Here is a 25,916-nt window from a genome sequence, read left to right as displayed (position 1 = left end):
ACTGGCTACATGATTCCCAGGATCTCTACATTGTAAGGCTGCAGCCTAATAAGGCCAATTAAATAGTGAATTGTAGTAGACACTAAAAGGTTTTAAAATACCATCTGGCCTCCTGGCCCCGTTACAAAGAGTTTTTTTCTGTGGAAGGAGATGAAAAAGAAAAGCCGCACAAGGATCAAATGAATGTTTAACTCTCATTTGACACGAAGCAGCTCCTAATAAGGCAGTTAGCGGCTGCATCTGATTTTCCTGTCAAGACTCGGCAGTAATAGAGACAAAGGCCTGTCATCTGACATTTGCGTCTGTGGCTCTGTATTGACTATGTAAGGCATTGTTCCGATGCAAATTAAACTCACAGGAGCTCTTCTTGAAAACTGTGCTGCTCATGAACTTGAAGAACCTGTCGGCGTAGAAGCCTGGCCGGTGGACTGATACCGTGTCCTGATGGAGAGTCCAAGAGATTAATGAGACAATCAGGGCATGAATAAAACAATCAAACCAGTACTTACAGTAGATTAAACTGTCTATTAGTCCCTTTAGTTCCCTATTTCAGTCATTCTTTTCTCTAGGTCAAACCAACACAGAAAAAAAGACAAGTGACAGGCAGACACGCAGTCAGACAAGGGAACAGACACGTCTCTTCATTATTTATGTTGCAGCAGACTGAGATCACACTGCCAGCAGACTGACAGAAGACACTTGGTGTTTGGTTTGGACTGATAGAAGGAAGGAGGGAGGCATGGAGGAGAGTGAGGAAGTGAAGGGACAGCAGTTTTCTTTTTTTTGCATCAGCATCACTGGAATTTACTATGAGTAACATCTTTGAAGGCATTCCCCTAACTGAGGCAACTGTATGTAACAGAAATAGAGTGTGCGGTGCCTATAATAATCAGCAGTGACGCACAGGAGGCTCTTACGGGCTTGCTTGCTTGCCCACATATATCTTGCGTATGAGTGTGTTTCAGAGTTGGAGTGTGGAGTGAGTAAGGAGATGTTGATAGGATGGATTCTATCTTGAGAAATATCTGGTGATTGTGTAAACCCCAGGGCAGATTAAGAGATGTGGGGTGTTTTTCTATCATCCCTTTGCTTATTCCACCACAGGGAAGTGCTTCAGCTACATTTATGCAACAAAGCCTGTAACCCTGGCAGCACACCACAAATAAATGTTGTATGTAGGCTGGTATGAGCTGCCAATCCTCATGGTTCAGGTTTGTTCATGGAAGTGTTCATGATATTGTTGATATTAAAACATTTGTATGATTTATTTTATATATGACATTTTGATGCCCAGACATTTCTTTTCAAAATGTATAGGGAGATTGTTTCAGAAACCAAAAAGACATACTGTATATACGTGCACTTCTAATTAAAGAGTGAAAATGTATTCATGTCATCAGGGGAGTGTGCAACATATTCAGGTTCAATAAACGCTGACGGTTCATTAAGCTGATTTAATACAAGCAAAACTCAGTAATGGCCAATCTTTTGACAACGGCAAAACAAAGTGAGAATAAACTTATATGGAGCACACAGCTATATTAAATATTAGCTCAATAAAAGAAAACTGTGGCTGGTGATAGGCGTATAATTCACATTTTAATAACACATTTCTCTGCTTAGAGCTGACGTCTCATAAGCTTTAATACTCAAACACAACCATAGACAATAATGTCTTTAGATAGAGCTGGAACTTCTCCAATAACTGTGTGTTTAAGTACAGGGAGCTACTGGGCCAGGAGATGTAGCTGTACCCGTTGGAAGAGAGCAAAATGGAGAGGCAAGGGACAGACAATGCACAGACAGTTCTTCAAAAACAATACATTTTTGCAAGACTTAAAGCCAATAAAAGTCCTCACAGACACAAAGAACCGGAGAAATGCTTTAGGCAACTGTTTAAAGGATCTGGGCCTTGCTAAAACTATCCTAAGAAATGGCCAGACTGTCTGTAGGCAAAACCAGTCACTTACTGTAGTTGGATAATGTAATACAAGAGAGAGTTAGGATAAAAACAGTTTGATATATTTCCATTACCGGATTAGAAAAGATGTGTCCAAAATATGTAATGACTGTCTATGTAAAAAGCTAAAAAAAACTTACCCCATCATGAACTAGAGCCTTCCACGTGTGCTCCAGCTTCTTGATTAGCCTCCAGAAACAAAGAAAAGCAAAGTTTAACACAGTGATGTTAAACTCATCTGTGTGTGTGTGTGTGTGTGTCTATATATATATGACTATATGACTACAGGACTACTGTGTTGATCACCTGTAGGATTGCAAGATGTCAATGATTCCGACGTAGAGAAGAAGTCGTTCCCCTCTTCCATTCACAGCTGGAATACCGCCCATCCTGAAATGATGAGCAAAATAGAGCCGGAATGAAGAGAATGTGATGAGGTCTGTTCAGTGGCATGCTCTTAATGTACAGTCAACCCTCCCTCCGGATACGGAAGGTGTATATAAATCCCAGATCGATGGCTAGATTTAAAGTCAGCAGTACTGCAGTTTTCACTAAAATGTAAAAAGAATTAAGTTTTTTTTATTTGGAGTCATTCAGAATACGTTCACTTATTCATGCAAACTAATCTCACATAGACTAAAGCAACGTACTTCGCTCCTGTCTCTGTTTTTGTGGCTAGCAGATTTTGGCCTCCAGCCATACTGCCGACCTTTTAATCCATATCGGAGCTAAGCCCAGCCTGAGTTCTTCTGGCACTACTGACTGTTTGACGGCTGAATCACAAGTTTACCATCATTACCATTGGGTCACTTGAAAGTGGCACAACTTGCTTTAGTGTCAACTTTTATATCCCTCTTTTTTGAACAGGTTAAAGATGTAAATTGTTTGCTTGTGAATAATTGTATGGGATTTGCAGTTTAAATATAAGCACTGAAAGTGAGTCAGTCGAAGTTGAAGCGTTGAAAGGGCTTGAAGTCTCAGTTGAAGTGTAAACATTAAAAAGTGTTAATTGTTTAATAAGAAGCTTTTTTCCTGAAAAAGGAGAGTGAAGTGTTAGCACTGAAAGCAGTTAAACTGTCTGAAGAGTAACAGATGAAAGCAACTAAATAAGTGCTGATGAATAAAAGGTAATTTCTGTTCATTTATATTGCACTTTGTTTTTTTTTATATAGCATGAAAGTGCAAGTCTGAGAGATGCACTCTCCCCTTTTTTTTTAAGTCCCAGCAGTCCCATTCATCACCCGGTTCTTTTGTTCTTTTCCCAACAGCCTGTTGTCCCTCTGTCTCAACTCACGTGTCGTCAGTGTCGATGGACCCTCCGCAGGCCGCTCCTCCCTGGATGGACTCCATGGCGGTGGAGTACAGGGCCTTCTGCTGGGCCACGGGCCTCTTCTCATCGCTTTCACTCTGGGAGCCTTCCATCTGCCTCTCTCTCTCCGCCTGGTCCATGTTGTGAACTCCGAGCAGCAGACTGTAGTCCATGATCTTAAAGCTTTCCAGCACCTGAGGAAAGGACATATACAGACAGGTGTTCAATGTGCAGCGACTGACAGACACGTGACGTATGAATCTGGGTGACAGCTTGTATCCAGAGTGCAATCACAGTGTCAGCACCGGAGGGAATGAGAACTGTAACACTGGGGGAAATGAATGCTGTACAGGAGACACTGAGCTAACACTGAACAGTGATGTACACATTATTCAACAATGTATAAGAATAAGAAAACGTGCGCTCCCAAGCGCATGCACTATAAAAGTAAATGTGAGGGGGTGATTTACAAGACGAGGGCAGGGCCGCTACCAAACCAGACACCTTTGTGAACCTGCATCTCGTAACAAAGCTCTAATTTACAGCCAGGGATCCTGGGAAAGCCAAACACTCATAAATAGCCTTTCTCTCTCGCAGCATTTCTCAGTCTCACCTCCATCCATCCATCATGCTCTTTTATTAATCAGGGAACAATACTATCCTGGATTTAACACTCCGTTCCATTTCCTTTTGTGGACTTTGTACTCAATGTTTCTTTATCAATTTTCCTGAGACTCTGCATCATGGCATCACTTTATCCTTCCTTCTACCGTCCATCTAATCTCTCTCTCTCTCTCTCTCTCTCTCTCTCTCTCGACCCTTGATCAGGGAATTAGAGGTATCCTCCTTCAGAATCAGTAAACCACCCTCGTCATCTCCCCCTAAGTTTGTTCTCCCTCATTCCTGTCATCTCTCTCACCTGTCTATCTCAACATAAAAATAGAAGCGGAGCAAGTGAAGAGCCTTTACATAGGAGCTGTACTGTATCCCCTCCCTCCATCTAACTCACCAGGCAGTCTCTCTGTAGGGTCTTGACCAGCGCGTTGTATGTGTCCTGGTCCAGCATCAGTCCGTCATGCAGGTCTTGCATGAAGTCCAGGTCTTTGAAAGTGGGCCTGGCCTTCTCTCTTTCCTTCTTGGATGCTCGCCTCTTGTAGGTGGAGCCCTTCAGGTCGTATTTCAGGTGCATGCGAACTACGCGGGGAAGGACGTTGTTCATCACCACCACGCGGATGTTCTTACCGCCCGACTGGACACAGTAGAGGCCGAAAAACTTGGGCAGCAAAGTGCGAGGGTTCTGATTCAAGTTCTGCAGAAGAGTGTGTAAGAGAGGGAGAAAGCAAAATGTCTTTAAAGGTCTCATAAATTGGATTCTGCTGCTGTCCTTTGACAGCATGTCGAGGCAGGACTTTGGAGGGAATTGATTTGAGGGACTTTGTTGTGGGTTGAAAAGCTGGCCAGGCCACGACAAAATGTATCATGACATTTTAAGGATTTAATTCTAAAGTGGTGGACACTTTACAGGAGGAAATAAGCTTGGCACTTTCATGTTAAATATCTTAAAAAAACAAGGATAGGTGATACATGTTCTGCTAATAGTTAACTAATAAACACACAATTGTCAGTGTACACACACTGTCCACACACAATTAGCCATTATTTATCGCATCAGAAAATCTAACATAGCAGAGAGCAAACAGCAGAGAAGTCACTGTGCTATAAACAGGGACGTGTTCCCGTTAGAACTGTGATTACATTTCTACTGTCATCAATTATTGTGATCATTAATTATTTGAAAAAGTCATTTTTTCTAACAAATATGCCAAACATTCTCTGGTTCCAGCTGCTCAGTTGTAATGGTTTGGAGAGTGGTCTTTGTCTTGTGTTATGATGAGCTAAATATGTTTTAGAGTTGGACTGTTTATCAGACCAAAAAAGTAATTTGAGGATTGATTTTAGCTAATTGACCTATTTTTGTGACCCAATAAGTTCCTGATTACTTGACAAAAGCACTGGCTGATTATTCTATGATGACAATAACTGTTGCATCCCTACAAATCACTTGACATTTTGAATCAGATTGATAACCGTGTCAATGTAGCATGAAGTACGAGCACATACCATACAATACTGGCAAGACAATGTCACCCCATAGGAACAGAGAAATGTCTAAAGCATAGGTGAAACATTAATAAAGAAACCAAACTTACAATACATTTTCTGCTTATACAAATGCAATAACAAAATGAACTTAAACATGGCTGAGTACATGATTCTGCCTTGTCTACAGAAGTCTCTTGAATTTTTAATTGTCGATCCAAACAAATGAGGTTAGTCAGGCTGGGTAGTCAGTTAAAAACCAGCTTGTACCTGCGGCCCTGGGCCAGCTCAGTCCAAATTAGAGAGATGAAAGGGAAGAGAAAGAAAGGGTGGTGTTGTGGATTTTTTAGCGGCCGATTTTACAAATCAAGGAATTTTCAGGGAGACCAGATGCTGCAATAAGATCTTTATTCAAACAAAAGATCTTAGGTATTTTCTGCAGAAAACAACCGGGGATCTTCTTCAGTATTTGGGAGAGTGGACTCTCACCTCGTGCATCTGATCTGACACCACATGCATTCCATTAGACATCCCATTCACCAACCATTTCTAAATAACACCAATCAAACCCTTGTCCTATTGCATATTTTATATCTACACACAATATCCATGTAGGGATAACACACAGCATTTAGGAAGAGAAACAGAAGGAGGAAAAAAAAGAAGAATGAATATGGAAGTATGGCTATAAGGCTCAGCACTTGTGTAAGTGACCTTCAAATGAGAGAAACTGGTAGAGAGAGAGAGAGAGAGAGAGAGAGAGAGAGAGAGAGAGAGAGAGAGAGAGAGAGAGAGCATCCTCTGCCCTTAGCCAGACACGACCCTTCTGTCAATGTGAAGAGGGCAGAGCCGTGTCGAGCCAACAACACAGACACGTGAGGGAAAGGAGAGAAGAGAGAGAAGAGTGTGAATATGAGTGCGAAAGAAAAGCTGTAGAAACAGCAGATTAGAACATGAGGCAGGCACAGTGAGCCATAAAGGGAAATAAATTACACTGAGCGTCATAGCAGCAGGGGAGAGGGATAAGGCATTAAAACGTGAGAGGAGATGGAAAGACTAGGCGTATAATAGAAGGGTGAATACACACAAGGGAGAGAAGTGGCAGCAGGGGAGTTGGTTATGTCACTGTGATCTGTATGCTGCCCAGAGCCAGACACCTCAGCCGGCCCACCACCATCAGCCAGTCAGCTGTGGAAGACACGAGGAGCTCCACCAATGACAGCCTGTGTGTTGTCTGTTCGGTTTGCTACATACACACATGAGCCTGTTTGACTACATTTAGCCGTTTCATGTACAGCGCTTTGCTTGCATTGTTATTTTGTTCTTTGCATCTCTATGTTGTTGTTTCTGTGAGTCTAATTGCATCTATAATTATGTTTTTTTGTGTTTTTTCCTCTTTGTTAACTTGGCATGGGTTTCAGCTAACCCTGTCTGTCTGTGCGGTTCTGTCTCTTTTCCTCAGTTCATCTGTTCTGGCCTCGGGCTACAGCCACAATACATGACCCCGAATCTCTCTGCTTTCATTAAACCTATTTTTTTGACTAATTACACCTGCAAAAATGCTTCAGGGCATTTAAGACCAATGGAAAAGGTCACGGTAAATGCGCTGAGAACGTTCCATAAATGATTAAATGAATTCCTGCAGGGATCTTTGGCCACGGTTGTCGCCACATGAATAAACACAAGGCTGAAGGCCGTGAGCCTTAAGAAGCTGGAATAGTAGCATGGACATACATGGAGCTGTTGCTGGTTAAATCTATTCAGAATGAGCCTGCAGACTGTGGCGTGGGTGAGGAGAGGGTACTGTTGGCACAGGCTTGTGCAAAACACACCGGCAATCTCTTATGAAACTGCATGGCCCAAGGTTCCAGTTGGAGAGGATAGAGCTGATATGTCTGCTTTGTGTGAGAAGGATGTCATGCTCGGAAGAGAGACTTCCAGGTTCTTACATAAAATAAGACTCAAAACAAGAACATCGGAGGGGGAGGTCAGTATTTCAAATGAAAATGTGTGTGCAAGTGTGCACTGCTCAGACCAAGCTACGTGAACGCTGACAGGCTTCTCCCCGTTTTGTACAGTCTGTTGTTGTGTTGAAACTTGTTTTTGTTTCATCAACCTGCTAAAGGGACTAAAGATGTAAATTAGCCGCAGGCTATAATGCACTGTTCCTATTTTAAATAATTAATCTCAAAACTCAATCTGAATCTGTGTTTTTATATATATATGTGTTTTGTTTGAGCACCTAGCTTTGTACGCATGAGGAATATTTTTTCACCATGCATTACCCTGCATGTGTGAATGGAATGGAAAAGACAAAAACTACTGAACCAGAAAGCCATTGTTAAGGTGCAGTAATACAACACACACACCCACACCCACACACACACACACACACAGCTTACCATGTAGTATCCAGGCAGTAGTTTCTGTAAGAATTCAGCCTCCTTGTGCATCACAGTCTTGATGATGAACTCGTCGTCCCTCGTGAGATAGAAGACCGAGCCGCTCGCTCCAGGATTAGACAGCTCGATCAGAGGCTCATTACAGAGGGAGTACTGCAGGAACACACAAAAACAAAGAAACACACACAAACGGACACACACAGTAAGACAAAAGTACTTGGCAAATCATCAGAAATCCTAAACAAAGTAATAACCACAAAAAATGATCTGATATTGCAGATTAGATTGCGTTTGTTAATCTCAGCATACAGTGGGTACAAAATATTCTGATATTAACCCAAACACTACCTAAGAACCCAAGTAAAGAGATGCCCTGCGCCGGCTAAAAATGAAAAGCTGCTGCCTGAATTCTTTGCACTTTGCTAATGAATAAGCGAGAGAAGAGACAACAGGAGTTAGTGAACCCGGCTGTTAGCCCAGAGGCAATCAGCGACGTGACCAAATATTTTTGCACATTTTCAAACTTTAATTTTCACTTACATGTGCGGCCAAATGCTCGCAGTGTGGAGCAACGTGCTGTAGTAGAGTACAGTAAAGAAAGGATGGGCTTTATATTGGTCAACATCAATCCATTAAAATATGCCTGGACTTGACCTTTCACACATATGCAGTAGCACTCTCCCAACACTGTTGCCTGCAGTGCTTTAAAAAAAAAAAAACTAAAAGGAAATAGACGGCAAACACAAACCGCACGTTGAGACACGTGTACACTATGAAAGTCCGAAATCAATCAAATAAATGTATCACACACAAGAACACTAATTGTGTAGAGACGTGCAGAAGCACACATGAATGCACATTCTGGCAAAATTATGAGAAGTAAAGAGGGTATAAAGTAGATTGTGTGCAAAAGAAAAAGAGTGAGGAAGATACACAGTGCATGGTGTACTGCAGTAGAAGAAAAAGGAAGCTATTATAGATTAGATGCATTTAGATGTTGAACAATGACTTTTGAAATCTAGTTTTTTTTAATACACAGACCTGACTCCTGCTAATATAATAATTAGCCTCCCCTATGTGAGCATTTGATGTACATAATATTAAACTGAACATCTTTGGGTTTTAGACAGGTCAAATACAACAACTGACTTTATTATATCACCTTGGACTGTGGAATGTAAATAGATATTTGTCACTATTTTTGACCTTTTTAGACACAACAAATAATAAAAATGTAACTGCCGGATTCTGCAATGATTTAATAAAAATATTTATTCGCGGCCCATTATGTTAACACCTTAAAATCTCATATGATACGCCCTCAGTGTTAGTTTTTTACTCAATCCTGTTTACACGAAGTGCATGTTAAACATTTTACACATAAATGAATAAATAGAACATTCTGGTGCCCAGATACTCCTCCCAAATCCCTCATTAAAACTTTGACAAAAAACACTTTTAGAGGTGGACTAATCTTCTGGAACGTTACCTACTCTACTACCATGATGTAATGTGATACTCAATTGACCGCACTGGGCTATTATTTTAAAAATGGTCTACTGCCACAAGGGGTCTCGATTTAGAATCAGGTAGAGGGCAGCTTTCCTGGATCTCAAAGAGATTCAGAGTCTCCCTTAAAAAAAACACCGCGCAGAGAGCCTGAGTCCTCTAATTTAGGATGTTCTCTAATTAGACCAATTAGAGCACCCTGACCCCCCTAAGATTCAGTATTTCCAAAGGTAGTACAAGTGGCTAAAGACCAAGCGACCAATAAGCGAGTGATTTTAAATGGATGTAAGCAGAATAAAGGAAGAAAGATGAAAGATAATCTGTTGTGTCTTACCTAGGTACATGTAACGTCAGTGTACCTAGAATCAAAATCTTAAAAATGAGTCTGCTGGCAAGATGGTGATAACGTGCAAGTTCCCAGATGTGCCCATATTGGGGAGGAGTGAACACAGGCTGGCTGAGAGAGAAGGCAGAAACAAGGCAGGATGTTTCCACATGGTTGGAGAGCCCATGCATTAAAGGCAAAAGCACATGGAACACGCAGAAAAAATGACTAAGCAGTATACAGTGTATACATGTATATTCTGCTAGACTGCTGCCCGTGGCAGAGCGGTGAATCACGCAGCCTGCGGGTCCTCCACGCTGATGAAGGGTGACAAGCTGCAGAACTTCCTCCCCGCCCTTCAACCATCCTCTCTCCTCCCCTCTGCTCTTTCTAGGGCTGTTTCATGGCTTCTCATCCTCGTTCTTCCGCTCTCAGCTCTCTCCTGCTGTTGTCATCTTTATTAAATCCTTCATAAAAATGTCTGTCGACACCCCTTTCTGTTAATTTACTCTGCGTGCTTTATTGTATTTTCCCAGTCTGGCCTCCCTTCCCTTTCTACCTACATCCCTCTCCATTGCTCTCTCTTGAGCTGATGCAAAGTTACTACTGAGGTTAGTAGTTCAATATCTACCATAGCTCGCCAGCTCAATGCAACATTTTCTTTCATTTTGTACCATTTAGTTCTAAGCATGTGGTAATAATTCACTGTATTCATTAAGGGACACACACACAGTCAGATCTTACCAGGTAGTCATCTGGCCTGATGCCAAACAGTTCTCTGAAATAGCGGAAGGCCACGGGAGCGTACGTTTTAAAGCGGAAGTCTGGGAAATGGTGGGCTGGAGTGAGGTTGCTGCCTTCACTGAAGTTCAAAAAACAATCAGAGCACAGAAGATGAGAAGAGAGTAATCAAATTTACATTTTTCTCACATAAATATCCAATAGGCAGGGTTACTATTTATTGTTTTTCATCCACCAGCCAATGAATACTAGCCAGGCTAGTGAATGTTCTAATTTTACCAGCCGCCCAATGGATTACTATTGTTTTTGTGGCTGGTGAGTGAAGCAAATCTACCAGCCAGTTGCAAATTTTACCAGCCATTGGCTGTTGGACCCTGCTAACAGGTAGGTTAAGAACAACGTTTCAGCAATATGCTTTAATATTGTATTATTCATATGTGTACTGGAAACATACTAAATTTTTACAGTATGCTTTTTTTCAGTGTCTGGTTGCAGAAGAGACCTGGGGAAAAAGATGCTCTCCACCACGTAGAAGTCCTGCATCAACACATCTCTCTCAGGCTTGGAGCTCAGGTTGCCCACTGTGTACCCGATGCCCAGCTGGATGGCACCTTTCAAGGCTGAGGATGTGGTCTGCGGAGAGCAAGGCCAAGAGAGATGTGTACAGTGAAATAAATACCCTTTCTTGAACCCTCACAGTCAATGAACAGTCCTACTCTTAGTTGGAGCAGATTATTTTGAAGAGAAAAAATACATGCATCATGGTTTTACCATTTAACACCTTTAATATGATAAATAAATTCAAGATTCAACATAAATGTTCTTGTCATTCAGCAAAAATCAGAAATGTAAAGCATGAAAAAAAAGTTACGAGTATGGCTCCGTATAATTATTAAAAACAGGGTATTGAATAGAGCAACATATTTAAAAAACAGATTAAATCATTTCCAGCTGAATATTTGTCCATACGACTATGTGATGTATTTCACTTGGAAATTAATTAATGAATAGTATTATATACAATTGGCATAGCAAAGCCCAGTTTAGTGGTGTTTAGTTGAGTTTAGTAGTCTGTTAGCAGCCAGGTAAAAACCGTTTTTCAGTCTGTGTTTTTGTTGCAGATGATGATACAGGCATGTGTTGTCTTCAGTACCTTCTTGTAGGTAGTTTCCCCCGATGCATCCACCCCTCTGTGGCCAATCTTCTTTCCCTGACCCGGCTGGCCTGAGGATGAGGGCATCTGGCGAGAAGAAAAGAGCGAGAAACTTGTATAATGGGGACCAGAGCATTTATACCTGTTCATTGATTATTCAAATACTAGCAACTGGAGAATGACACAGTATTAATGCACGAGAGAGCAATTTTAAGCTTTTAACGTTATGAACTGACTTTCACGGAGCAGACCAGGGGTTCATTTTGAAGCAAAACGCAAACTTTGTCTCTTTAATTAGTGGATCTTTACCTTCTTAATCAATCTAACTCAAACTGTGTATATCATGAGGTCTGAAAGCACATTCTGGAATCTAATCAGATTTTTTTAAAACAAGTGCAGTGGATATTTTAGTTATCAAACCCGTACATTTGATGTAAATTTTTCTGGTCTTGTTGTGTGTAATGTTCATTAAGTTTTTGGTTTACACTGGCATTTAAGCAGAAATGATATGGCTTTAGCAGACTCAAATGTTTTTTCTACTTCTAATGTTTACCTTAATGTACAGTACAGTAGCTGTGGGTCCCACATGGATGGGATATACTAAATTCTGAGGATTAAAGGGTAACTCTTGCCAAAATGAAACCTAGGGTCTTTTTGTGAACGTACCAGAGTCAAACTTTCATTTAAAAGTATAATTAGGACAAAAGGGCAACTTTTAGGATTTAGCCTATTCTTGTTTTCGGTCAGATGGCCTTTTGAATGGTAGAGCTAGGGGTACTACTATGATTACATCAAATCACTATTTTTAAAACACTAAAAAGACTCGACACAACATTAAACCATGCTCTTTACTTTGTGTTTCATGTTTCATGGTTATAAATAAAAGTTTGACTCGGGTACATTCACAAAAAGACCCTAGGTTGCATTTTGGCGAGAGTTATGCTCTGAGATAATATGCGGCAAATTGTATTGCAAAGACATAAAATACCAAAAGCAATATTTAAACACTTTATGATTCTTTGTAGTCTGCAGTAGGGGTGTGCAAAAAAATTGATTTGTATTTGAATCCCAATTCAAGCTCTACCGATTCAATTGTTTTTTTTATATCAAATGTCTCTGCAATCACATTATAGATACTTGATTGAGCCCCAAGGTCCAAGTACCTTACAGACATCACACACACACAACATACACATACATCTTTACAGGATGTTAAAATAACAAACAAATCAACCTGAATAATTGAAGAATCAATATTGGATTGAATAGTGAGTCTAAAAGTCGGAATCACTGCACTGCACTGACCTTTGTGCCAGTCTTGATGCACCAAGCGAGGAACATTATGTACAGTAAATATTACTTGTCTAAGCTTCTCAGATCAAACCTTTGTGGGTTAGTGCTTTCACTAGCGTCTACAACTACATGTTGTTGATGTGAAGGCTCAAAATGGAACTAAAAAGAGAAGTGTTGCAGAGCTGATGATCACAGGGACAGAAGGTAGCTCACCTCTGTGATGAAGGCTTTCCTAGCAGCAGCATCTGAGAGAGAGGAAGAAAGAGGAGAGAGACAGAGATGACTGTTAGTTGCTCTGAGACAAAGAGACTCCATTACTCAGCATTATTAGTGCTCTCAGTGACAAAGACAAATACCAAAGGGTGGACACAGCAGTCCAACATTATGTAATAACAGTGTCAAACACAAGTAGTGGCCTGTCAGCTAGAGGAACCGTAGGAGCACCAAGCCCTGTTTGTGTGTGTGCGTGTGTGTGTGTGTGTGTGTGTGTGTGTGTGTGTGTGTGTGTGAATTAATGCCTTTTTAGCAATGCTGTGACGGCAATGTCTGTTGCTGGGTCCGGCCACCACTTAAAATGTAAAGTGTAAAGCATACATGAGCATGCATACAGCTGGACTGTAAAAAGCTCAGACACCCTTTTACTCAAGTTGGTCTTTGATTTTAAATTTAAACTAACATGGAAAAGCGGCTCTGCAAACTTTAAATCTGCTATGTTTGCTGAAGCGGGAGTAAACCACACGCTCTTATTCTTTACAAACCTAATTTGATCTTGCCTGACATGTGATTCACAAAAGTTAGACTAACAAAAGCACATTAGAAACAGGATGTAGACAGTAAAAGGATGGAGGACTGTTTTGCACCAGAAAGGCCTGAAATAGATGAATAATTATAGACGTATAACACTCAGTATAATAATGGAGACGAGGCTCGGGAGGGCAAGAAAGAGAGAACACAAAATGAGCAAATGAGAAAAGTGGAACGAAACAGAAAGAAGGGACGAGAGAAAGGAGTGATCTTCATAACCAATATCACACAATAGAGATATGTTTACAACAATTTTACTTTTGTGAATACATGAATTAGGATACAAATACCAGTGAAGAGATCAAATATTTGGGCAGACACAAGTTTTATGTGTTTACGTTCCATTGTTCTTTCACTTCTTCTTAACAGACCTAATTATTGATGTTACTATTATTGTGTATGACAGGCAATAGTTTATGATTAATATAAGTTTGGTAGGATGAATTTCAGATACAGCACATAACAGGCCTTTGTTTTTACAGCCGACATTTTGACTTCTCATAGTAGGAGAAGCTCAGGTGTGTTTTTATTAACTGAAGCAGCTAAATGGAATTCAGTCAACATTCATTTGACTATTTTCACAACGTTTTACTGGGCTTTTCCTACTGTGTCCAACATGTCTTCTGTGAAAGAGGGTTTTAGCACTCAGTAAACTGGCTTTGATGGCTTCAAAGTGGGTGCTTTGCTGCCTAATTATAATGGTGTTAACAGTTCTACAATTACTTCCATTTCTCCAACTTATTTGACCTTTATAAAGGGCGATATTGTACACATTCAAATGTAATTGTGTGTGTGATATGATAGATGACCGTATTGTTATATCCAGATATTCCTTGCCCAAGTCATTCATGAATAAAAAACAAAAAATAAATTAATAAAAAACAAATACATAAATAAAACTTGCCTGCAAACTATATTCCAGAAAGGAGGGTCTGGCTAGTCCAGGCAATGTTCCGGGGTGGGAGCCACGGTGCCGCTGCAAAGTAGCCTCAGCAAGGAACTTGTTTTGGTGCAACATGTGCACGTTGAAAACCACGGTTGCAACTTTCGGCGGGTGAGTCACCAGCCTTAACGTCAGAAAGTATCGCGTGATATCAGGTCTCTTGATGTACCGAATGGCACTGCACACATACCCCCATTCAGGAACCGGCTACAAGGTAGCGATGGAGCTTTTCACACTATTGTCATGGCTGAGCCGGCAAAAAAGAAGCAGAAAGCTAGGAGAGCATTGTCGGAGGAACAGAGAAAGAAGAAACACCAGACTGACCGAGGGAGGGGTCAGACACAAGTAACTATAGGAACTGCCAAATATCTATTATGAAGTTGTAGGGATGGAGAAACCTGCGAGCAAAAATCGAGAAAACAACGAAGAAATGGCCAAAACTGCATAGCGCCTTTTTAAATATCATATACAAGCTGTGAGTTGTGAGCTATGAAAATATCGGGATTATACATTTTGGCACAGCCTTGATGCCCTACTGCTATTTCTATAGCGCTAGAGTTATAACATAACAGAAATTCAATTCAATTCAATTTTATTTATAGTATCAAATCATAACGAGAGTTATCCCAAGACACTTTACAAACAAAGTAAGTCTAGACCACTCTCTATAATTTACAAAGCCCAACAATTCTAGTTATTCCCCCAAGAACAAGCAATTGCGCCACTGTGCAACAAGGGCGAGGAAATACTGCCTTTTAGGAAGAAACCTCGGACCGACCCAGGCTCTTGGTAGGCGGTGCCAGAAATGGAGAGACATAAAGAGGATGACAGTATAGTACAGCATGTAGAGGAAAATCAAAGAAAGGCGATATCATGGGATAGAAAGCAGGGGTTTAGAAAATACAGAGTGCTTGCAAAAACTGTGAAAACCATCTTCAGAAATATGCCTCTACCTAGCAGCACAGAAGTCTGAAGTGATGTTATCAATGGTAATAGCATACCCTCATTCAGCTTCAACAGGTATCCAAGTGATTTCATCCTGGACCATGTAAAGAGGCTTTCACAATAAGGACATGAGAAAAAAATAGCTCCTACTCCACCATCATGCTGCAAACAGAAGCCTGAAGAGTTCTTCAGGGGAAAAACAAATAGACGCTTACAAAAAAAGCTTCTAGCTGAGACTGTTGCCTAGTCGGACTACTCGGTGTTAATTTAATGGCCCACTCTTCCACCCTTAAGAGGGTGGTCCATTACCAGCTGCCTATAACCATGGAGCTGAAGCAAAAACACAGGATATATGATCACATGTTCAACCCACATTGCTCATGGGACGCCGCTGTCACAGCTCAGTCCCTGGTTGTTGCTAATTTACATAACACCAATCTTACACATCATTGATAAACCACATAGTTATACCACATTCTGTATATATGCTTAACAGAGCATTTGTTCATCAAAATTGTAACCGCAGTATAAACCCTTGAGAATGAAAATGGTCAGCCGATGTTTGTTTCAAACACAACACGCACAGGAAAAGGGCAGGTGCAAAACAAAACAATATTGATGCCAATACCAATTACTCTTACTATATGCTTTAAATCAAAAAGCTCATCACTGAATACAGAGTTCCTTAAAACAAGAGCTACTCTGAAATACAGATGAATGTTACATAATTAGTGTTACATTGTAAAGTATTACTGTATAAGTTATCATATCCACAGTAATATGAAGAAATATCAACTCAGTGTTCCAATGAAGACTTGTTCATTGAAATTGTAATAAAACACTCAAATGTCTGATAATAAACTCGATGGCCAACGCCCATGTGGATGTACATTCACAATGTGTTTATCTTCCCCACTCTTTATTAACACATATGGTCCTCTTTCTTCTCACAAGTACAAGCTCTATAATCACAGCAGTTTATGAAGTAGGTCTAATTTTTCTGCAACATTAACACTTATAAAAACAAACAATTCTTGTCCAAACCTGCTGTATGAGAGCAGAATCCTAAGAAGCCTACTCTTACAAAAAAAAACAGATCACAAGCCAACTCAGGGTTCTGCTTTCTTCTCTGGACCTTGTCCCCCTTTTAAATGATTGACAGGCGAAACATTTACAGGGGATTTAAATATTTATGGCACACTTTCATTAAAAGAATTTGACTGTGACACAGAGGTGTTATAATAACATGCATTAGATTCTGTGTCCTGGCCCTGGGCTAGAACAGGCCCCTCCTCCCTACGCCAAAACAGGGAGAGAAAGTTGAACCTGAAAACCAGTAAGATTGTAAAAATCTTGACAGCGTTAAAAACAAATAACTGTAACTGAAAGACACAGACATCAAGAAAAAATTTAGATTGACATTGAAAAACCATCATGATGCAAACAAATGTCTAAGTGAAATATTATCATAGGATTTGTGAGATTTTTACTTTTTGATGTTTGTATTTTATATATCAGTTCAACAGTCAATGTCAAATTTTATTTTCAATACCACAGGCTACTGTCACTGTTCTAGCTCCATAAATACACAGTCAAATATATCTGCTCACACACACACACACACACACACACACACACACACACACACACACACACACACACACACACACACACACACACACACAAACACAAACACAAACACACACAAACACACACAAACATTGCCTTAAAACCTGTAGTCTTAGTTAGCAGTTACATAGAATATACAAAGTAGTTATATATCTCGGTGTACATAGGCCAACGTTTGCCAACTAATGGACATAAGTTGAAAAATAGACGATTGGCGCGTTTACAGATCTTAATCAAATAAAAAAAAAAAAAAAAAAAAATTGATATTCCAATTGGTTGAACCTACTGTATATGTTTTTAGAAGGAACGTTCAAACGTCATTTTGTCAGGTTTTGACAGCTCTATGTGTACTGGATGAGATCACCGCCCACCGCCAGCCCAGCTTGGACCTCTGACCGACGGTCCCCTTGGTGTGGCATTATTGAGACTGATGCTGTTAAAGGGGGATTAGCAAAGCTGCACCGCAATAAAGTATATGATACAACTCACAGATACACAATGCATACAAGCTACAACTATTGACCCACTCATTAACATAAACTTTTTGTTTTTCATCTACATCAACAAAAAAACAGCCGATTGACAGCTTAGTAAATCTCGGCAACAAAATTAAACTAAAACAAATAACGACTTGGGTGTGTCACCTATGTACACATCATTACACACTGTAGGCAGCATTGATGTGTCTTACTGACAGCGAAGTCCTACCCTGATTGGAACAAATTCAATACTGGGACTCCCTGCGGATGAGCTAAGTAAGAGGCCGTCTTTGAGATGCTTGTTATCTTGGCAGAGGCTAAGTGATGGGGCTACTATTGATGTGCTTTTATGATTTTTTTACGACACAACAAAGCAGTGATTGCTCATCAAAGGGCATCTGGCCTGACCTATAGAAAGCAGAAATCCATAACTCTGTCAATTTTGAAGAGCAGGGACATTAACAAGACAGCCTGCTTAATTAAAAGTGGGGTAAAACACGGTTAGCTCAGTGTTCGCTTGGTGAACAATGCTGTGGGACTGTAATATTATCTCTGACAACGGCGTGAGGATGAGATGAGTGATCATTTTCCCCTATGACTTTGCTCAACTCAACTCACTTTTTTTTGGTACCAGTACCTTTCTCTTTTCGTTTTCCACCCCTTCAGTGTAGGCGGGATTCTCGGCTGATCACCATAGAGACGCGGCGTGAAACTGCCATGACATCATCTTCAATGCGAAACTCCCTGAAGACTTTAAATACCAACCAAACTTAGGAATGTCCACACTTTGTCAGTTGTACAGGATAGCATTAATTTAGGCTGGCTAAAGCTGGGCGATATGAAGAAGATGAAATATCACAATATTTTTGATCAAATTCCTCAAAATCAATTTTGCTGCAATTATGTCGGCTTGACCATTTGTTCTTCCACAACATATTTACACAATTAGATAAAAATCATTAGTAATGTGGATATATTGACTGGGTAAAGGCATACAATAGAACAGAGAGAACAATCTGCAGAAAAAAGTTCAGAAAATGGCATCCCTTGACTGTAGTGCAGCCTTTACAACCAGGAAAAGACAACAATTGTATCATATTGTGATATCCAAAATTTAAGAAGTTTTCTAGCCTCATATATCAATATTGATATAATATCAATATGTTGCTTAGCCCTAGGCAGGACCTTAATACTGAACTATTTCTTCATTGGGTAGGTTTTTAATTGTGGGATTCTGACTTTTTTCCCACACAGTACTACAGAATGACAGAATCCTTAAAAGCAAATCATATTTATAATGAAAGTCACACGCTGCAGCGCAGTGTGTTTCAATTTCAGCTCAGTGAGAGGCTCTTAAGTGTCTCGAGCTCATTTCGCTCTGCTTTGTTTCATCAGGGGCTGGCCTTTGCACACACACCAGGTGGAGAGCCAAGGCGGTGCAGTGACAACTCGGAAGTCTGCTAACTTGTGGCTGTCCCTTTAGCTGCTCTGTTTAAACAACGTGCATGTGGGCTGAGATTTCCCGTGGTGTTTTGTCAGGATTAGACGCTAGCTGAAGGTTGCTCGACACTGGCTAATTTATGAAGTAAAAACCAGCCTATGCCGTCCATCTCAGCTGAGAACGGAAAAATATCTGGCTGAGCCATGTTATAAAATATAACTGAGCAGGCTTATGTGTGTAGAGGTCTGTACGGTTATACTGTTGCAGCCTAGTGTTGTTTTCAGGCAGTTTAACTGACGGTAAACAGTGAACTGTTTGCTGTGGATTAGAACCGAAGCAGGCTGCCAATTTTAAAAAGCTGCTTTTGAGAGAATAAAGTTATGCTATTGACGGTAGCTCAGCTATTTAAAAATCCAGGGTATGTGCAAGATGTCCCATGTAAGGCTAGTGACTGTTCTCCCTGACCAATCAGTGGTATACACTGTTTCTAATATTGGATAAGGTCACTTGGAACCTCGATCAATGTGGTCCAAAGAAAGTACCAGATACTATCCACACCTTTTGCTAATGGAAAATCAACAACAAAAACTAGAGCGAGCCGGGCCATACAATGCCGTGTTAAAAAGGGCTTTAGAGGCCAGAGTCATTTGTTCTCTTTGGTGCTAAATGCTGCTGAAGTTTGGACAGACTGGAGGACCTCCTTATTTTAGAATATGTTAATTTATGGTTAACCTCAGCCTAGTTCACTTTACACAGGAGAGTTGTGCAATAGGGATGGCTGTGGTTCAGACCGAGGGAAGGCAAACTGATCCTAAATCTGTGTCATCAAGCCATACCACCCTTGATCTCAGTAGCCAGCGGGCTGTGTGTTTTTCCATGAGCACACCATTCAGTATGTGTGATCTTCATCCTGTCTCTGGCCCAGAATGGAAAAGTGGAGGCAGTAAAGAGGCCTAACTAAGTACATTTGGACACAGTAGTCTTATCAATAAGGATATGATGTTTACTTGACACACACACACACACACACACACACACACACACACACACACACACACACACACACACACACACACACACACACACACACACACACACACACACACACACACACACACACACACATACACACACAAAATTTGAAAATTAACCGGCCTTGTTTTATTGTTGTTTTATGCATTTTAACGTTGTCCACTGGTCAAGAATGTATGTATCTTATAAGAAGTAATGGAGAAACATTGTGTGACACTTTCAGTTCAACATTTAATCTTTATATTGTTTAACATTTTGTGATTTACTTTCTCGACAGAAGAAGATACCACTTTACTGTCTGGAAATTAAATAAGAAGCAAGAGCCATTAGATGATTAGCTTAGCTTAGCATACAGACTGGAAGCAAGGGGAAACAGCTAGCCTGGCTCTATGTAAAGTAACCAAATCCACCTATCAGAATCTCTAAAGATCACCAATTTAAACTTTTATTTCTTGTTTTTTTTATACGTTCAAAAAAATGTGTTGCCAAGCAACAAGCAGAGACTTAAGTGAGTCATCAAAAGGTGTTACAGCTCCAAACTCCCATAATACCACAACTTGTCATTCATATAATTCTGTTTGCGTACAAATAAAACAAATGCAAAATAATGCGATTTCTACTTTTTCATCTAACTCTTGGCAAGAAAGATGTAATGTAACATGCCACAATATCCTGGTTTCTTTCAGAGAAATCCAGCCCAACCCAACCAGCAATTGAGCTTGTCAGTGTTTCTGTAACTAGGACATGATGTTAGCATACACAAACACATGAACAGGATATTCTAAAAGCCTGGCACAACCGCACATGTTAACATACTCAGTGACTCATTTTACTCCTGTGTAGATATCTGTATGTGCTCTATCTTTGTGTATCAATAATTCCTCTAAAATGACCGTTCCCGTATTCGATCAGTAGAGGGGTACTTGAAAGGTGACACTTATAATTAAGGAGTCATCAACTTCCTAATGCTAAGCTTTTCAAAGAGGCTTCAGGCAATTATGACACTCTGGCAAAATAATCACAGCTTATCCTTACTGCTTCTGCATATAAACACACACAGAAGCTAACACACAGTAACAGGCAAAGACATACACGCACGCACACACGCACGCGAGCGCACACACACACATATTAAGCCGGCGCGGAGGTGCCGGGAAGCATCCTCAACCTTCTCCCTGAAAGGTTCCCGGTCCTCCGATTGACAAAACAAAGCGCTGTGCACCAAAGGGGGGAAAGCTGCTCCGTCCTCTGCTGTCAGTGCATGTCATACACTTGTATAATACAGTGAATGTGTGGCGGAAGCAGGGGCTGGAGGGGAAGGCTTTTCACTATGCCAAGTCATCCATTAAGATTAATGGCATCAGGCAAAAGCATGCGGGCTTAATAAAAAGCTTCCTGCTTACTGCTGGCTCAAAAAACCTCCCTTTGAGACATTTAGCGTGGAGCTTCGTAATGAGCAATGCACAACACAGTCTGCATACAGAAAGAAAAGTGCTTCAAGGTCCAAAAATAAGAAGCTTTATTTACAAGGGGAGATATACAATAGGGCTGCAAGTAATTATGTTGATTATAAAATAATCTGTTGATTTGTTTTTATTGTTGAATTTCAGAAAGTAGTGACAGATGCAGATCACAATGTCCTCCTTATGCCTTCAAATTCCTCGTTTTCTCCAGTCAACAGTGGAAAACCCAATGATATCAGTTTACTTTCATAGAAAACAGAGAAAAGCAACTAGCCTGAGAAGCTGGTTCCAGAATTTGTTGAAATTAAAGAATTACTTGATCATCCATCCATTGATTGTTTTAGCAACTAACCGTCTGAGCTAAAAAATAATGGATGTCTAATAGTATGTTCTTTATACAAGTTAAGAGACTTGCTAAGTAACTAATTTGTCTATTAACAGGAAAGTAATGCTATTTTGATACCTGATCATTTGTAATAGTTGCTTGTTACAGCTTTTCAATACAAATATTGGCTTTTGTCAATACAACTCTGTATAATAAATAATTAAAATAATACAAAAACATTGACATTTGAGTTTGAGCTAACACTGAATGATTGATTATTCATTTAGTTTCATGGTTTATGATCTAGGATGCAATTGCATGCAAATTAAACAAAAGCTTTTCAAGTGAGAAACTTCAGCAACTGTACTGATTTTACTTTTCTTTAATTCAGAAAAACACAAAGAGCAAGCACCACTGATGTTCTTAAGATGCCACACCTTTGCAGAGCAGTACAAACAAAACAATTTATTCCAAAACAGACCAACAACTATAGGTTTAACACCGTTTCAGAGCTACACACAGACACCCTCGCTCCCATAGCTCCAGTTGGCCAAGCTTGACTGTGGTTCACCCAGACAGACACACACGCAGACCAAAGCCTAGAAGCAAATCCAGTTCAATCACAGTCACTGTTACTTTACTACCACTAATCCTACTTCCATTCTCTCCAGGCTGCTAGACTAACTGTCTGGATTATCAGGATAAGATGGCAACAATGCAAGGACAGGTGGATGTCCAGAGACCGTCTGTCTGTCTGATTTTGGGGATTGTAGTCTTTCTCTGCTCTCCTCAGTATTAGGGAGAATGCAACCGTAAAGTTTTCTGTTTCTGTTCTAACGGATGACTGCGGGAAATGCCTGTATTCTGTATTATGAAGAGGTGAAAGGATGACAAAGATCTTCGGGTAAAAATGTAAACATCATTAAAATGACAAACCTGCCAGTATGCTTCACCATCAAAATCCACCTATTTATCATTCTAACTGACAATGAGAAGTCGATGAAATGACTGGTTTGGCAGTTACTGACAGAAGCGATGAGCTCAAGTCTGAGTCTCACCGCCGTTCACGAGAGGCTGCGGCAGTTACAGCTTCATTTCACACTGTAGATCACACTAATGGAACAGGTGGGTATGAAAGTGTAATTTTTCCTCAGAGAGGCCTGAAAGCTCAGCAGACTTTGAAATGGAAATTGAAAGCGCAGAGATGCAAAGAGAGGTTTTGTTAGCTGCTCGGCCAAATCCTTACAGAATAGTATGAGCACCACAGTGATAGAAGCTGACACGCACACACACACACACACACACACACACACACACACACACACACACACACACACACACTTGCTGCTCCTGAAGGGTAGTAGCAACCCGGGTTCTCTGGGCAAAGCTAAAAACAGCTCTGTCCTTCCAGAAGAAAAAACACACACAAACACAAGTGCTCAAACTCTTATGCAACTTCAGTATAAAAATGACAGAGAAGAAGACTTTGTCCAATGGTGTGAGGAGTCACACCTTCAACTGTACATGTCCAAAACAAAGAAGATATACATTGATTGAGTGGGGAACAGAAAATCGAGCACAGAAACAAATAAAACATCTGGTTTGTTTTCAAAATAAAATAGACCGTGCTCAAGGCGGATCATATCTTCCTGCACTACACCTTGAGAACACAGCAGATAATTGTTTCCCCTCTACTCCTGTTGTTTTTGTGGTTCTATATTCTAGATGAATTTGCGAAATCTTGTGGGTCCTTGTGACTTCAGCTGTCAGTCATGGCCACATCAGTTTCGTAACAATCCAGACCTGATGGGTATTAACGGATAGCGGAGCACAGAGCCAACACGCAGCGGAGCCCATCCGCAGCCGCTCTGCAACCGGTGGAAATTAGCTAGCATGTCGTAGCATAAACTTAGACATGCTACGCCATACAGACCACCTCTGCAGGCAGCCATCGGAATAGACACAGTGCAGATGATCTGGCTGTTGTGTAAATGTAATGTAAATGGACTGTTCTTTTATAGAGCTTTTCCAGTCTCGACTACTCAAGGCCCTTTTACATAGTACAGGAACCATTCACCATTCACACACATTCATACACTGTGACCGAGGCTGCTGTACAACGTGCCACCTGCTCATCAGATAAACACACATTTATACTCCGATGGCAACACAACATTCAGTGTCTTGCCCAAGGACACTTTGACATAATGTACTCATTCACCATCCTAGCTACAGAAAGCTGCCTCTATCTCTTATGCACAGTTTGAGGCGGCACTGCCTGTGGTTTTAAAGATAAATTATTTCCACAGATTATGAATAGGCACAGAAAAACTGATGGGCAGGCTGCAGCCTTGGCCTTTTTCGGTAAAGTACAATGCAACAAATACCACAGCATGCAGCTGCTGATTTAGCTCCAGACCTTAGAAGAAAATGAAGCTTCTTCTCCACGCTGACCCCACAATGTCAACAAATGAAGGAAACATATATAGCTCTCTGTGGAGAGAGCCTGGTTCTCTCCTGGTATTCTCTAATATATAATTGCAACATCTTTAAAACACAATTAAATGGATTAAACAGCATTGAGAACAGCAAGTTTGAAAAGAAAATGTATATGGAAATAGAAATCATTCATGTCAAATATGAATAGTAGTGTTTATTGACAAGTACTGTATTTACTATTACTGCAATGCAATTCTGACTAGGAAAATGATTTGGACATTTATTACATAATCATTCTGTTTTATGGGAAGGTCTGTGTCCGGAAACAAGTGTGAGCAGGTCAAACAATACTGTGCACTACAACCTTCCCTTAATAAGGCTGTGCACCTGTTGTGGTTTGGGGTTTTTGTTTGGGTGTATGTTTTCCCGTCTTTGGCCTCCTTGTGTTTTTGTCTGTCTTTTCCGTGCTTCTGTGTTCCTGGCCTTGTCTTGTTTCCATGTGTCTGTTTGTTCTACTTCTGCTTTATTTTGATAGTCAGCTTCCTGTCTTGTCTTGTCTTGTCTAGCTTCACTTTGTTTGTCCGATTGTCCGGTCCCGCCCTAATGTGATTCACCTGATGTCTCACCTGCTCCCCATTACCTCGTTACCTCATGTATTTAACCCCAGTGTTTCCTTTGTCTCTTGCCAGATCCTTATGTTGTGTCGCCGTGTGCACGTCCCCGCCTGCCTCCTGTGATAAACTCCCCAGCGTTTCGTCCGTGAGGTGTCTCTGTTCCTCTGTGCTTTCTTTTCCCTTCACTGCTCCCTGTTTTTGTGCCTCCAGAACCCCAGACCTGTGTTGGACCTTTTGTTTTGTTTCCCGGAGTGGAACCCCAGACCTGTGTTGGACCTTTTGTTTTGTTTCCCGGAGTTTCCTGGATGTGGCCAGGATTTTGCCATTGAACTGGAGTGTGTCACAATAAACGGCTGTACTACTGCTCCTGCCTGCTGTCTCTTGTTGCATTTGGGTCCTGTCCTCACCTCTCCCGTAACAGCACCTGCTTTATCTCCTTTCTTTATTTGCACAACCCTTCCTTGTATGCATAAAGGACAGAAGCCTACTGACTAAATGTAAGCTGTTTCACAAATGAAAGGCGACGAGCTACATGCTTCTACGTCAGTATGTCTATTTAATAAATAAAATGAAAGTCACTACAGTAGGTACAGAATGAGTCTAGGTGGAATAAAAGGTGGGGAAAAGCTATTAAATCTTCCATAGGGCAACAACTTTGACAGACACCTTATGTCAACTAGTCCCACACCGATTAAAAAAAAGGAAATGAGTTAATCACTTTAATTTTATTTTTATTGTTTTATCATTAATATTTGGGGGCTTTTCCCTTTATTTGATAATGACAGTGAATGGACAGGAAAGGTGGGAGAGAAGTGGGGGACGACACACGGCAGGTCGGACTCAAACCCGGGCCACTGCAAAGGACTCAGCCTACACGGGGCGCACGCTCTAATGGCGGTTTTCCACTGCGTGGTATCTACTCGACTCGCCTTGGGTCTACTTGCTTTTTTTGGTTTTCCATTACGAAAAAAAGTCCCTGGGACCTGCTACCAGGTACTTTTTTTAGTACT

General features: G+C 40.7%; 1 protein-coding gene across 7 annotated transcripts in view; it reads right to left on the bottom strand.

Moving 5' to 3' along the window:
* Positions 1-25,916, bottom strand: part of pip5k1ca (phosphatidylinositol-4-phosphate 5-kinase, type I, gamma a) — a 48,311-nt gene that overhangs the window by 14,530 nt on the left and 7,865 nt on the right. For all 7 annotated transcript variants that reach the window (XM_034880982.1, XM_034880983.1, XM_034880987.1 and 4 more), the window contains exons 2-11: positions 13,006-13,037; positions 11,500-11,586; positions 10,849-10,979; positions 10,350-10,467; positions 7,772-7,924; positions 4,279-4,578; positions 3,255-3,463; positions 2,267-2,350; positions 2,101-2,149; positions 357-441 (exon numbers count right to left, since the gene is read on the bottom strand). In XM_034880982.1, the coding sequence (XP_034736873.1) occupies positions 357-441; positions 2,101-2,149; positions 2,267-2,350; positions 3,255-3,463; positions 4,279-4,578; positions 7,772-7,924; positions 10,350-10,467; positions 10,849-10,979; positions 11,500-11,586; positions 13,006-13,037 (1,248 nt within the window). The remainder of the gene's footprint in view (positions 1-356; positions 442-2,100; positions 2,150-2,266; positions 2,351-3,254; positions 3,464-4,278; positions 4,579-7,771; positions 7,925-10,349; positions 10,468-10,848; positions 10,980-11,499; positions 11,587-13,005; positions 13,038-25,916) is intronic.

This window comes from Etheostoma cragini, chromosome 9, assembly GCF_013103735.1.
Source record: "Etheostoma cragini isolate CJK2018 chromosome 9, CSU_Ecrag_1.0, whole genome shotgun sequence".
Taxonomy (NCBI): domain Eukaryota; kingdom Metazoa; phylum Chordata; class Actinopteri; order Perciformes; family Percidae; genus Etheostoma; species Etheostoma cragini.
Note: the sequence above shows the minus strand (reverse complement) of the source record. Positions and strands in the feature narration are given on the sequence as shown.